Raw genomic sequence first — 14,319 nt, 5'->3', positions numbered from 1 at the left:
CTTCCAAAAGTGCTGGGATTACAGGTGTGAGCCACCATGCCCGGCCACCTCACTGTGCTTTTTCTGTCTTTGTAGCTCCTCCCCCAATTTGACATATTAGATATTCATTTGTCTGTTTGTGTCTGTCTCTTCTGGCTATGTTGGCACCATAAGAGCTGGGACTTTGCTTTGTTCAAGGCTGTAACCCTGGCACCCAGAAAGATTTCAGCATGTAGCAAATGCTCAATAAATATTTGTTGAACGAATGAATAAATGAATGGAAGAGGATGCCTGATATCAGGGATGACTGTCCACAGTTTACAATAGGAACCATGATGGAGCGGTGCTGCAGATAACCCAGCCTCAGGCTTCATTCTGGCTTGTGGAACCCATGGCCAGCTTGAACTGGAGGGCGGCAATGCTCCCGCCACAGTGCCGGGCATTTGGCACATATTAGCTCAAGCCCCCACCTCCCGCTCATGGCAGGTAATCCTCATGGTAACTCTCACAGCACCGGGATACCCCCATTTTACACCTGGGGGAACTGAGGCTCAGGGAGGTCAGGTAGTACACAAATGACGTGAGCAAGATTCAAACTCAGGTCTGTGTGCTCCAAAACACAGCTCCAGTTACCCTCTCCTGGGCTGTTGGCGAGAAAGACACAGATCAAGTCAGTGTCCTCAAGCCCCAGTTCCCAGAAAGACCTGCCAACAATTGCAAATTTCACAGATGAGTTAGGTCTTTGCCACCCACTCTCTCTGTCTTCCTCCCCTCCATCCTCCCCCTGCACTGTGACCAGCAGGGACCACCGAGGGGACCTGCCTCCAGCCACCTGTGATTGGCTGGCTCCACCTGCAGCCTCAAAGCCCCTCTACAAGCCATGGAGGCTGATGTTCCTCTGGCCTGCAGCCCTCACTTGCCCTTTGTCCTGGAGGGAGGTCAGGAAGGAGGGGCTTGAGACCTCTCTATGAGGAAAGGGAAGGATCAGATTGGGGAAAATCTAAGTTCAGAGAACAAAGGGAGCTCTGGGGAAGAGCTCAGGAAGCCCTTCCTCGGGGCATGGTGGACACAGGGGAAGAGCCACCCAGCCACTATCAGGCAGGGCTGCCACCAGGGACAGTGAGCTCACCACCAGGGGACAGTGAAATGCAAGCACTTTGCCAGCATAGAGTGCTCTGCAACAGTTGGGGCTATTAAGACTGCATTTAGTCCTCCAGCCAGGTTGAATGCCCTCTTGCCAGAGACCTGAATATGATATGATTGTGCACTGAAAATTAAGATGAGCGGGCTGGGTGCAGTGGCTCATGCCTGTAATCCCAGCACTTTGGGAGGCCGAGGCAGGTGGATCACTTGAGGCCAGGAGTTTAAGACCAGCCTGGTCAACATGGTGAAACCCCATCTCTACTAAAAATACAAAAAATTAGCCGGGGGTGGTGATGGGCACCTGTAATCCCAGCTGCTCGGGAGGCTGAGGCAGGAGAATCACTTGAACTGGGGAGGTGGAGCTTGCAGTGAGCTGAGATTGTGCCGCTGCACTCCAGCCTGGGTGACAGAGCAAGAGTTTGTATTAAAAAGAAATTAAGATGAGCTAGCAATAAAATTAAGATGAGCTATCAAATGCTGAGTACTCACTAGGGTCAGACTCTGTGCTAGACCAGAGAACTGTGAGGAGGGGCAGCTAGGATGTTCAGGGGCCATGAAGTCCTGTGGCAGAGTGGATTCCTCACCCCTGCTGTGGCAATGAAGGAGTAGATTTGGCTCCACCCTCGTCCTTTTTCCAGCTGTGGTTTGGCTAAGATTGAGCCCTGGACAAACTCACTTGGGGCCTAGCCCTGACCCCACCATTTTCTAGCTGTGCCATCTAGACTAATTTCTTCATCTCCTTTAGCCTCAGCTTCCTCATGTGTGGAATGGGCACACTGACCCCTCCCTTGCAGGACTTCTTCAAGGAAGCAAGGAGGCCACATAAAGAAATGATCATAAGGCCTTGTAAATCCTTCACCTGTGATATCTTATTTGATCCTCACAGCAACCCTCAGAGACAGAGCACTGGCTGAAGTCACTCCCTCCATCCCCTTGCTCACTCCAAAGTCACACTTCAGCAAAGGATGGATAATGGTTTCATTTCACAGGCTAGAGATCATTGGGCAGTGTCTGCATGTGTTCCAGCTCAGTGGGAAAGAGTGCTACAATTGATTAGTGATGTCTGCTCTGAGCACAGAAGTGGTGAATTTTGCAGTGTGTGCCATCGTTTGCCCTCCTTGCCCTCAAGTCCTTTCTTCTATTGGTAGCTAGGTCTCTGCAGAGATAACTGTCACAATGAGCAGAGCGAAAAACACCAACATCTGGTCTGAACCCCAAATTCATCTCCAAGAGTCCCTATCTCTCTCTATTTCCCCCTCTCCCTCAATACAGACCTGTGTAGGGAGAAGGTAGCCAAAAGGACAAGACTTTCAAATTTCTTGAGCATCTTCTCAGTGCCAGGCACCAAGCTAGACTCTCCGTGTAGCATGTCAATTTCGAGCACCAAACCAAAAGGGTGCTATTGTTATTCCCATTTTATAGATGAGCAAATTGAGGTTTTTAGAAATTAGGCTGCTTGCCCCAGCTGATAAGAAGCAGGGCCAGGTTGCACTGGAACCCACACACTGTATATCATACCATCTCTGAGGGAGACCCAAGCCCACCCAGAGGCCTTGCCTGGCTGTGATTCCTGCCAGCCTGCAGGCAGCCACCATGAGCCCAGCAGAGACAAGCCCCACTTGACTTCTCTGTGGATGATCAGATGCTACCTCCCACTCTTCTTCTTCCTGCTTTGCTACAGACTTAGTCTCTTCTGGGGCCCCCAAACCCCTCCTTCCTTAGATCTGTTCCCAAAGGCCAGAGGGAGGCGGGCTGCCCCATCTTTCAGGGAGCTCCATGGAGCTGCCATCAGCTGGTGGCAGAAAGAGGTTGTGAAGCATCTGCTCTTGGAGCCTGCATCCTGGGGGAGTCCTGGGCCACCTTTCCCAGCTGGGGCCTGATGGAGAAGGCTCCTCCACCTCCAGCCTTCCTGAAGAGCCAGGCTGGTTCTCCTCCTCACTCAATGCTTGAGGCAGGTCCTCTGAAGGCTGGGAAATGGCTCACAGGCTTGGTATTTGCTGGCAGAGAAACTGATCTCCCTCTTGCAGCCACTTGGCCAAAACCCCTCTGGGCTGCCCTGGGTCAGGGTTTGACTGCCTCCCCCTTTCTTGTTTTTGCCTCCTTCCTCTGCCTTGGTCTTCTCATCTGCCAAATTGAAAGGAGGGAGTTAATAAGAGCTGCTGGCACTATCTCCATGAGGGGCAGGGATGAGCTGAAATGCCTGAAAGTAAGATGGCGTTGAGGGGTGGGGAAGTTGGGGTGTGAGCAGTGCCTAGGAGGGGTCAGCCCAGCTTGGCCGATTAATGCCTGCTGGACTCCTGAGGGGCTGATGGACAAGCCTGCTCCCCCAGGGCCTGCAGCCATGGAAGCTGGCAGACCTGGGTTACAGGTGGGCTGGTGCCGCTCACCTTGCCACCCTGCACTTGGTGGGCATAGCTGTTCACTCTCTCCAGACCTCACGTGCACTGACTCCTAGGGGCAGGGTCTTGCTTGGGAAACGTTTGGGCTTGTTTTATCTTCTGCAGACTTTTCTGGCTACTCTTCTAACCTGGCAGGGAGTAGGGGTGGAGAAGCCCAAATGGGAACAAACTGGGACTCCTACTCCAACTTTCCCATTTTGTGGGGGCTTCAGTATCTTCACATGTACCTGGCAAGCTTATTTTGGGGGCTAAGGAAGTTAAAGGAATTCTGTATGTTTCTAAATGCACAACAGCTCCAGATCTGGAATGAGGAATTAAAAACAGCGGTGTGTGTCCATGTGAGTGCCCTCCTGGGATTTCCGGGTTTCCTTCCTGAGTGTTCCTATGTCTGTTTTGGGGGGTCTGGAGCGCTCAGGGTCCAGCATCCCTCCCAGAACCTGTGTGAGGGCCTCTGGTCTGTGAGCCATGGAGGCTGTCCACAAAGCATCTGCTTCATCTCGACTCATTCGCTTGTTCAGTTGCTCAATAAACACTGAGCACCTCCTATGCGCCAGGCACTGAGCACGGTGCTGCGGGCGAACTGGGAACCCAGGAGGCATGGCCCCTGCTTCCTGGATGTTCACTGTCCACCGGTGGCATGAACAAGTGAACACGCAGAAGAGACTTAATGAATGAGCAATTTCTAGATTGATCTGAAGTGGGGGCCAAGATGGGGGCCAGGTCAGAATGATGATCTGTTGAGCCAATTCAGAACCCCAAGGGTCTCCTTGGGCAGCTGGCAGTGATGGATGTATGATAGGAGGGGAACTGAGATTCATTTCCAGATTTCTGACTTGAGTGCCCCAAACCAATACAGCAAAATCAAGCAAAGCTGGCCTAGAGAGGAAGACAAAGAGTTCAGTTTGGGTCAGGTTGAATCTCAGGTCAGGGGTGGGGGCTGCCCAAGGCAGACAGACAGCAGGAGGAAGAAGGAATAGAAAGCCCAGGAAGAAACTAGGGTGGGAGAGACTGTTGGAAGCTACCGGCCTAGAGGCTGCAGCTGAAAGCGGTGAGGCTGAGAAGGTCTGGGGCATACACAGCGAGAAGGGCGGGGGCTGCACTGGAGCCCTGGGGACCCAGCATCCCAGGGCAGGTGCAGGGAGAATCCCTGCTCTTCCACCACTGCTAAAGGAGACCACGAATGGAAGGTCAGATGGTCTGAGAGGCTGGCTGGAGGACACAGGGAGGACTCTGAGTCAGGGAACCCAAAGCAGGAGAAGTCATCACAAACAGAAGCACCCAGCAGGGGCCAGGCACTGTGGCTCACGCCTGTAATCCCAGCTCTTTGGGAGGCCAACGCAGGCAGATCACCTGAAGTCAGGAGTTCGAGACGAGCCTGGTCAAATGATGAAACCCCATCTCTATTAAAAACAAAAAAAACTTAGCCAGGTGTGGTGGTGGGGGCCTGTAGTCCCAGCTACTCGGGAGACTGAGTCAGGAGAATTGCTTGAACCTGGGAGGCGGAGCCTGCAGTGAGCTGAGATCGTGCCACTGCACTCCAGCCTGGGTGGCAGCGTGAAACTCCATCTCAAAAAAAAAAAAAAAAAAAAGTACCCAACAGGGTGAGACGCAGCTGAGAAATGGAAACCATGGAATGGTTTTAACTACACAGAAGTTGATGGGATGTTGGGGTGCGGGTGCACAAGCCAGACTGGACCCAGACTGAAGCTGATTGTGGGTGCTGGAAGGGGACACCAGGTGCTTCTTGGACAAGTTCAGACTGGACAATGTGAGAAGAATTTGGCAGAGACAATGACAGAGTCTCCATGGAGCCTCGCAGCAGTCCTGAGCTCCTGGAATCCACTGGGCTTGGTGGACCCCTTTGTCTCAGAGATATGTCTGGGTCAAAGTCATGGAGGGATCTGGTGGCAGAGTCAGGGGCTTCAGCTTCTCCCTGACCAATGGCCTCTAGCTCCTCCTCCAGGGTGTTTAATTATGTGTTTATTCACTCAACAAACATTGAGTGCCTACTGCATGCTAGGTACTGGGTCTTTGGGGAAGGGGGAATTTCAGAGATGTGCAGGAGCCACTTCTAAATGGCCTCGAATGTCAGTGACCACACCCTGGAGTCCTCAGGAGGTGGATATGCAGAGGGCTGCCCTGCAGGGATGGCCTCTGTTAGTGAGATGGACCCAGCTTCCAACGGCCTGGGGTTCACCCCAAAAGGTTCTGGAAAGCCCTCCGCACTCAGCATCCCCAGCCTTGACTTTTCCCAGGCTTCTCCATGCTGGGCTGCTCCTGCCTGGCCAGAAGATAGGGCCAAGAACGTGACCATCCCAGCGCTCTGCAGGGCAGGTGTCCCTGGGCTCTGGGGTGCCCTGAATAGCAGTCTCCTCTCCTGGCCTGGGACTCGGGCTTTCCTTTCCTGATCATGCCACAGCAACAGTGACAACAGCAACAACAATTTGTTGAGCCTGTGCTATCCATCACTACCCCTCCTCGGGTACCCAGAACAGCCAGGCCGAGCTCCACCACCCTCTGGACACTACTCTTTGAACAATGAACCCCACAGCCAGCTCATCCCCCTGGCGTGCCTGGTGATGATCTCACCCAGGTGGGACATGCCAGTGTCCCCTACCTCCCACTGCAGCTGTCCCTTGATATCCAAATGATTTAACAATCAGGGCTTCGACTTTTGGAAGAGAGGCCCCCACCCCATGATCCATGTAAACAATGGCACAGATTGGAACAGACAATGGCGAGTTGGGGAGGCATTACCCACAGTGAGCAGGGGAGAGGGGAAAGGGTCCCCCTCTGAGGTTAGGGTCTCTGATTTCACAGACTCACAGTCCTGACTTATCAAGGAGAAGGGACAGGGCAGTCCTGCATGTCTCCCCAAATTATAGCGAGTGGTGGTGGTTTGAGGGGGGCTCAGGGAACATCATGGAAGAAAGCAGGTGGCTGCTGTGGGAGAAGTGAAAGGGGCCCTGGGGCAAGGGTGGTGGCACGAGTCGAGCGGGTGGAGACTAGGGGAGAAGTCGAGGGGGCCGCAGTCTTGGACATCAGGGGTACCCCTGGCTGATTCCATCACTTGGACTCAGGGGCCTCAGGGAGCCATGAGAAGACTGCCGACGGGCAAGATCATATACCGGCTTCCGCGAATGAGGAACTTCATGGTGGGGATGCTCGGGATGGGTTTCCTTAGGAGAGTAAACCCCGAGAAGTGTGTTCTGGGGAACACCAATCCCATGAAACATTCTTTGTGGTTAATGTTTGAGAGGAGCAGTGGGTTTTCTCTTACCTATGGGAGCCTCACAACACACATCACCATGTTGTTATTATTTGTTTTCTGAGACAGAGTTTCGCTCTGTCGCCCAGGCTGGAGTGCAATGGTGCGATCTCGGCTCACTGCAACCTCCGCCTCCTGGATTCAAGCGATTCTCCTGCCTCAACTTCCTGAGTAGCTGGGATTACAGGCGCCCACCACCATGCCCAGCTAATGTTTGTATTTTTAGTAGAGATGGGGTTTCACCATGTTGGCCAGGCTGGTCTCGAACTCCTGACCTCAGGTATTCCATCTGTCTCGGCTTCCCAAAGGGCTGGGATTACAGGCATGAGCCACCACGCCGGCCACACATCACCACATTAAAAGCTCAGGAAAGTCTTGCAGGAGCATAATTTTCTTAACATGACTCCCCCAGCATTTTTCCCACTTACTTGGCCATGGAGTCTTTTATTTGTGTGTGGGTGTGTGTCATCCCATTAACATCCCTCAGAGGAACTCCGATCCACACTTCGGGAAGGGCTGATACAGAAGAATGGGCCAAAGTGCGATTTTCAGTTTTCAGGGAGCATCTTGCAGACGTCAGGGGTCTTCCGTGTTGCCCTCTCCCCACCCAGCATGCCACATTAGCCTCTGGTTGGACCCCCGCAGTTCTTTGGCCAAACACCTCAAGCCGTTCTCTGCAGCTCGACTCCAAGCTCTGCCCTTGCCTGGCCCCAAGTGGTGGAAGGATGCGGGGAGGAAACTTACAGGGGCAGGGACTTTTGAAGGACATGTAATCCTTGGAGCAGAACAGCGGAGCCAGCCTGCCCACGGGCACAGCTCTGACTTCTCGCAGGGAAGGCCCCTCCACTCACCTGCGGAGACACAAACAGGCAGGTGTTGGGGGGCCCATGGCGCACCCACAGCCCCTGCAGGCTGGGCGCTCACATCTCCTGAGCTGTCAACCTCTGCGGGAAAGGATGGTCACTTCTTTGAGAGCACGTGCCTAGTCTGGGCAAGGGGCTGGGGGACCTCTGGGCTGTAGAATGGGGAGAGGGACACAGGGGTAGGGCAAGTGTGTGTTGGGGTCCCAGTGGTGGGGGGTGGTGGGGAGGAGATAGCTCTCTTGGGTGGATCTTTGAGTGGGAATTAGGATCCCAGAGTTCTTCTGTCTCATGATGAAAATGTGAGATCCCACTGCTTCGGACAACTTCAACAGACCATGGCATCATGAGCCACTTGGAACTATCAGGGCTGGGAACACTGAGACCTGGAGAGGTGAGGGGCTAGTTCAAGCTCTCACAGCTGGCTTTTGAAGGGTGTTCATTGACACCTAGCCCAAACCATATTATTATTATTATTATTACCCCAACATAAATAAGAGGAGGATGCTCTTTTCATCCCATTTTATAAACAAGGAAGTTGAGGCTCAGTGGTTATGCAGCTTGCCCAAGGGCACACAGCTTCTAACTACTGGCTGAGACTTGAGTCCAGATCAGTTTGACTCCAGAGCCCACACTGTCAGCCAGCACAATTCTTTAGAAGGCATCTGTATATTAAATTACCGATTCAGAAACAAAGGCCTACAGAATGAAAATGCTTCTTTCCCTCTCTCCCCGCCCCCCAGTATGAACCTGATGAACAAGTGGATGTCTAGAGCAGTGAGGGAGGGCCAGGTCACTTTGACTCCAATTTGCAATGGAGAAAACATTTTAAAAAGGTAACTCATGGCTGGGTGCAATGGCTCACACCTGTAATCCCAGCATTTCGGGAGGCTGTGGTGGGAGGATTGCTTGAGTCCAGGAGGTCAAGGCTGCAGTGGGCCATGTTCACACCACTGCACTCCAGCTTGGGTGACAGAGTGAGACCCTCTCTTTAAAAAAAAAAGGGGGCTGGGTGCAGTGGCTCACACCTGTAATCCCAGCACTTTGGGAGGCCGAGGCGGGCAGATCATGAGGTCAGGAGATCGAGACCATCCTGGCTAACGCGGTGAAACCCCGTCTCTACTAAAAAAAAAAAAAAAATACAAAAAATTAGCCGGGCATGGTGGTGGGCACCTGTAGTCCCAGCTACTCAGGAGGCTGAGGCAGGAGAATGGCGTCAACCTGGGAGGCGGAGCTTGCAGTGAGCCGAGATCGTGCCACTGCACTCCAGCCTGGGTGACAGAGCGAGACTCTGTCTCAAAAAAAAAAAAAAAAAAAAAAAAAAGTAGCCCATTCTCCCATGTTGCTGAAGATCTGAATTGGTTCATGTCTCCCAAGGGACATGAGGCTGTAGGAACAGGAGAGAGATAAGGCTTTTATTTCTAGGGAGTATGGTCACTTGCCTTGCAGAAGCAAAACTGCACCTGTGGGCATTGGTGAGCAGAGATCATGAGTGCCAAGCCCTGTGGGCTTTTGTAGGGCAAAGCTGGCAGCCCTAAAGCCAATGGGAAAAGAGTTTGCCCCTGCAGGGTTATGAGGGGGTATATATCCCTCATCCCTAAAGCAAATTGAGGCTTGCCATCCCTGCTTGGGAGGGGCTAAGAAGAATATGAGGACACCAAGGCTCAGAGAGGCAAAACACTGCCAAGAAGTGGCAGAACTGGTATTAGCACTGAAGGATTAGACTTTTGAGCACAGACTCTCCAAAGACAGTTCTCTGATTCACGTTAAATAGAAAAACCAGTTATTTTGGCCAGGCGTGGTGGCTCATGCTTGTAATCCCAGCACTTTGGGAGGCCAAGGCAGGTGGATCATGAGGTCAGGAGATCAAGACCATCCTGGCTAACACAGTGAAACCCCATCTCTACTAAAAATACAAAAAATTAGCCAGGTGTGGTGGCATGTGCCTGTGATCCCAGCTACTCGGGAGGCTGAGGCAGGAGAATCGCTTGAACCTGGGAGGTGGAGGTTGCAGTGAGCTGAGATGGGGCCACTGCACTCCAGCCTGGGTGACAGAGTGAGACTTTATCTCAAAAAACAAAAACAAACCAGTTATTTCTCAGTGCACTTTGGCTGCATTTCCCTACAAGGAAGACTTCTGGGCACTGGGGCCTCCAGCTGTGGCTCACATTCACCAAATACCTGCATGTGCCTAATGTCACCAATGGTATTGCAACAGACTTTTGAGGTGGGGGACGTCATTTCCATTGTGCAGATGAGAGAACAGGCTCAGGGAAATAACCCATCCAAGGTCACAGAGAAGAGATGGAGGAAGAGCTGTGTGCAGAGGGACTCTGTCACCCCCAGTGCCTCTCAGTTACTGCCAGGGACACCCCCAGAGACTGGCTGCCCTGATGCTCTGGCTGGCTTCTTCCTAGACACACTGGGCTGATCATCCTTCTGGGCTGTTCCCTCTCCCTAGCATGCCATTCCTTCCACTTGGCAAACTCCTATGTAGCTGTCAATACCCAGATCAAGACACCTCTTCAGTGAGGTCCTCCTTGACTGGTGGAGACAGAATGATCACTCTGGCTGTGTTTCTGTCACACCTGGGTGCCCTTCCAGGACAACTCTGGATCTAAATTATTCTAGACCAGTAGCTCCTCGAGGGCATGGAGGGTCAGTGTGGCCTCTGCAAACTAGCTCAGGGTTGGGAACTGAGGGGAAGTTCAAAAGTGCATGGAAACGCTAGAGCAAGCCAACCTCAGCCTGATGCAAGCGCACGACTGAGGGGTGGAGGCTGCCTTTCAAAGGTGCTTGGCTTGCTGAAGAGGAGGATCTCTATGCAAAAAGCTGAGATGCTTCCCAGGCATCTTGTCACCGTCGGTGACCACGATGCCAACAGTAACCCGGGCTGCCACTCCCTGCCTCCTGCAATGCCATCAGCACTTTAAACACAGCCTCCCGCTGCAACCTCCTAGCACCCCAGGCTTGCATCCATTGATTCATTTCCCAAGCACCTACGCGGTGTCCCTCAAAACCCTTGGAAAACACATGGAGGGACTTTGGGGGGGTCCTAAAATAGGAGCTGGACTTTCAGCCTGGCTGCCTGTTTCCTTCTCCCTTCCCCCCACTCCAGGATTGCTGCCGGAGGACCCAGAAGAAAACCACTCCCTGGTGGCATCAGACCCTCTGCTAGGGTAGAGCTTTGTTGGGGTCATCAAGACAAAGGAGCTGGGTGTGGGGGCTCCAGGTAAGCAAGTGCCCATCCTGGTGTCCCGCACGCATGTGACTAAAGTTGCTGTGAGGAGACAGCCATGAGGGGCACAGATGGGCTGGGACTGTGGTTCCTTTGCCAGGGGTCGGGGTCGGGATTGGGGTCGGGGTCGGGGGCAGGCCCACCCCAGCTGCTAGGCCAAGCGTGGTCACCTCTTCCCCTGCCCGCCTCTCTTTGAGCCCAGCATGCGAGGCTCGCTCCTGCCAGTGACTCATCTCCGACTGGATTGTCTGGCTGGGAACTCGAGGGCGGGCGGGTGGCACTCCAGGCTTTGAAGTGGCTGAATGGTGTGTGGCAAGTCCACGTCATTCCCACTCCCCTTCATGTCCCCGCTCCGGGAATATCTCTACTCTGGGCTCTGCTGTGACACTCAGAGTTGGGCAGGGGAGCATGTGGCTAAGGGGAGAGAGCCTGGGTCTGCTGACGCGCCAGTGTCAGGGGATCCTCATGGCAGAGGCTTACAGAGCTGGAAGGCCCCAGGAGCGGCCAGCCTCACACCATGGGCGGCAGACAGAGATAGGCTGTGGGGGTGGGCTGGCCTTGTGAAAGAGGCCACAGGATGGCCACCTGTTTACACAGCCTCTGCTCAGTTGCTGCCACATGCTGTCAGCTTACTGGATCCTCAAAACAAATCCCCAATTCACAGATGACAACACTGAGACTCAGAAGAATAAGGGGCCTGATGAGGTGGTGAGCCCCTGCCCCAAGAGGGTTCCTAGGAGGATTTGAAGCAGGATATTGGCTTGCTCAGCTATTCTCTCTTTAGGAAGGTGGAGGGGGCGCCAGGTGAGGGAAACAGGAGGCGGGGAGCATGGGAGGCTGTGACCAGAGGTGATGGGGCCTAAACAAAGGCAACGGTGACTGCAGAGGAGGGGCAGAGGCTGCCATCACTGGTTCAAGTGTTTATTGAAAGTCTCGGCTGAGTGCAGTGGCTCACGCCTGTAATCCCAGCACTTTGAGAGGCCAAAGAGGACGGATTACTTGGAGTTAGGAGTTTGAGACCAGCCTGGCCAACATGGTGAAATCCTATCTCTACTAAAAATACAAAAAAATTAGCTGAGTGTGGTGGTGTGCGCCTGTAGTCCCAGCTACTCAGGAAGCTGAGGCAGGAGAATCACTTGAACCCGGGAGGTGGGGGTTGCAGTGAGCCAAGATTGCACTACTGCACTCCAGCCTGGGCAACAGGCATCTCAAAAAAAATAAAAATATTTTTATAAAAATAATAAAAATAAATAAATAAATAAAATAAAGAAAGAAAGTCCCTGATGCAGCAGGTTTTAGGTGCTGGGGACAGACTGGTGAGCCACACTTTGACAGTCCCTTTCTGACTAGGACTGGAGATGCAATGGTAATGGTGAAGTCTGCAAGCTAACAGTACAGGAAAAACAGAAGCAGTGTGTGCAGGTGGGAATTGCACTGTTAGATGGTTAGATACAGCGGCTGCAGAAAGCCTTGGTGAGAGGGTGCAGGTAAGCAGAGACTGGAGGAAGCAAGCTAGGTGGGCAGATACCTGGGGAGAGAGGATTCTGGGTACAGGTAGCAGAGAGGGCAAAAGACCCTGGGTGGGAACACCCTTGGTGGGTTTTAGGGACAGATGGATCTGATAGAGAGGGTGAGGAAGGAGGAGGAGTGTAAGGTGATTCCCTGTCTGCCTGGGTGACCGGCAGATGGTGGAGATGGGAGAGATGGTGACTCCAGGTCTTGACAGCTCAGACAGTCACTGTGTCCCTGGCGCTCAGCATGGTGCCTGGCACATAGGAAGTGCCCCGTGACTGCTGAGTGAAGGCATGATGCCATGTCACAGGGGTTTCATGGATCTGCGGGTGTGCATGTGATTGTCTAGAGCCAGAAGGAAGTCAGAAATCCCAGGGACTTCGGTCAGTTGCACTGATCTTGAAAGGACTGCATCTGCCTCACCAAGGCAGGGGCTCACTTGTGAAGCTGCAGTTGGGGGTCCTCAGGCAGCAGGCAACACCTTTCTCCTGTCCCAGGAAGGTCTTCATGTGAGGTGAAACCCAGCTAGTAACTTCCCTAATAGAGAACATACCTTGGCCAGTGTGGATAACCTCATGTTTGTCATATGATTGAATAAAGGAATCTATGAATTTAGGAGTGGGGGAGAAAAGTAATGAGAAGCCAGTGGCAAAGAGGTGGGCAGAAGGCACTGAGGTTTGCAAACAGGTAACTTGGTCTTGATACTAGAAAAGGGATCCAGGTGTTTGGCAGCCTTCAAACTGAGGAGGCCTTCTTTGTTTGTTTGTTTTTTCAGAAAAAGTCTCAGTCTGTCACCCAGGCTGGAGTGCAGTGGTGCGATAACAATGAAACCTCGTCTCTACAAAACATACAAAAATTAGCTGGGCATGGTGGTGCGATCCTGTGATCCCAGCTACTTGGGAGACTGAGGCAGGAGAATCGCTTAAACCCAGGAGGCGGAGGTTTCAGTGAGCCGAGATCGTGTCACTGCACTCCAGCCTGGGACAGAGTGAAGCTCTGTCTCAAACAAACAAACAAACAAACAACTAAAAAAATTAATAACATAAAGACTTTCAGTCCAGTCTAAAGATGACTTTCTGGGGAAAAAAAGAAAAAAAAAGTAAAAAAGACTTTCAGTACAATATTAAGGGGGGAAAACCCTGTTATTTTTTAAAACACACACACACACACAACAGTTTGTAGAATTGTGCATATACCATATACCGTGATCCTTATTTTGTAAAAGAAAAAAAAACTAGGGAATATATTAATACATAGCAAAAGATTAGAAAGGACAGAACACAGACAGAAAGAACACTAATGTGTTCACAGTCATTGTGCTCTCTGGGCAATAGTGGGATTAAGGAGGATTTTTATGCTTTTTACATTTTTAATGATTTTACAATTTATTTCTTACAATGAACATGTATGACTTTAATAACAATCTGAAAAATCATTAAAATGAAGACTCAAAAAAACATTTTGTGCTAACAAAATGAAAAGCAATTAAGTGAATAAGTCAGTGATCGTTAATTCATTAGAAGTTGTGGGGTTTTTGTTTGTCTGTTGTCAAGAGCCAGGGTTGCCTAGGCTGGTCTTGAACTCCTGGGCTCAAGAGATCCTGCCTCAGCCTCTGGAGCAGCTGACTACAGGCATGTGCCACCATGCCGGGGTGTTCTCAAGGAAAAATTTTAAGGCTAATCTAATTGTCTTTGAACATGTCATTTGTTATTGGAAAAAATTTTTTTAATTTACTTGTCATTGAACTCACTGATAAGCTTTATTATAATACTAGAAAAATAATATCCATTGTTTTTAACCTTTATCAAATTATCCTTGGCACTTGAGCAAGTCCTACTTGCCAAATATTTGAGGGAATGGTTTCTGCTATTAACTTAACGTTTTATTTTCAATCAATCTATACACTTGGCAAAAATAATA

General features: G+C 51.6%; 1 protein-coding gene across 1 annotated transcript in view; it reads right to left on the bottom strand.

The window, feature by feature from the left end:
* BEAN1 (brain expressed associated with NEDD4 1) overlaps nt 1-14,319 on the bottom strand; it is a 55,702-nt gene that overhangs the window by 37,784 nt on the left and 3,599 nt on the right. Inside the window, exon 2 of the mRNA XM_016929969.3 lies at nt 7,534-7,640. Coding sequence (XP_016785458.2) covers nt 7,534-7,558 — 25 coding nt within the window. The 5' untranslated portion in view covers nt 7,559-7,640. The remainder of the gene's footprint in view (nt 1-7,533; nt 7,641-14,319) is intronic.

The sequence above is a fragment of the Pan troglodytes genome, chromosome 18 (assembly GCF_028858775.2).
Source record: "Pan troglodytes isolate AG18354 chromosome 18, NHGRI_mPanTro3-v2.0_pri, whole genome shotgun sequence".
NCBI lineage: Eukaryota > Metazoa > Chordata > Mammalia > Primates > Hominidae > Pan > Pan troglodytes.
Note: the sequence above shows the minus strand (reverse complement) of the source record. Positions and strands in the feature narration are given on the sequence as shown.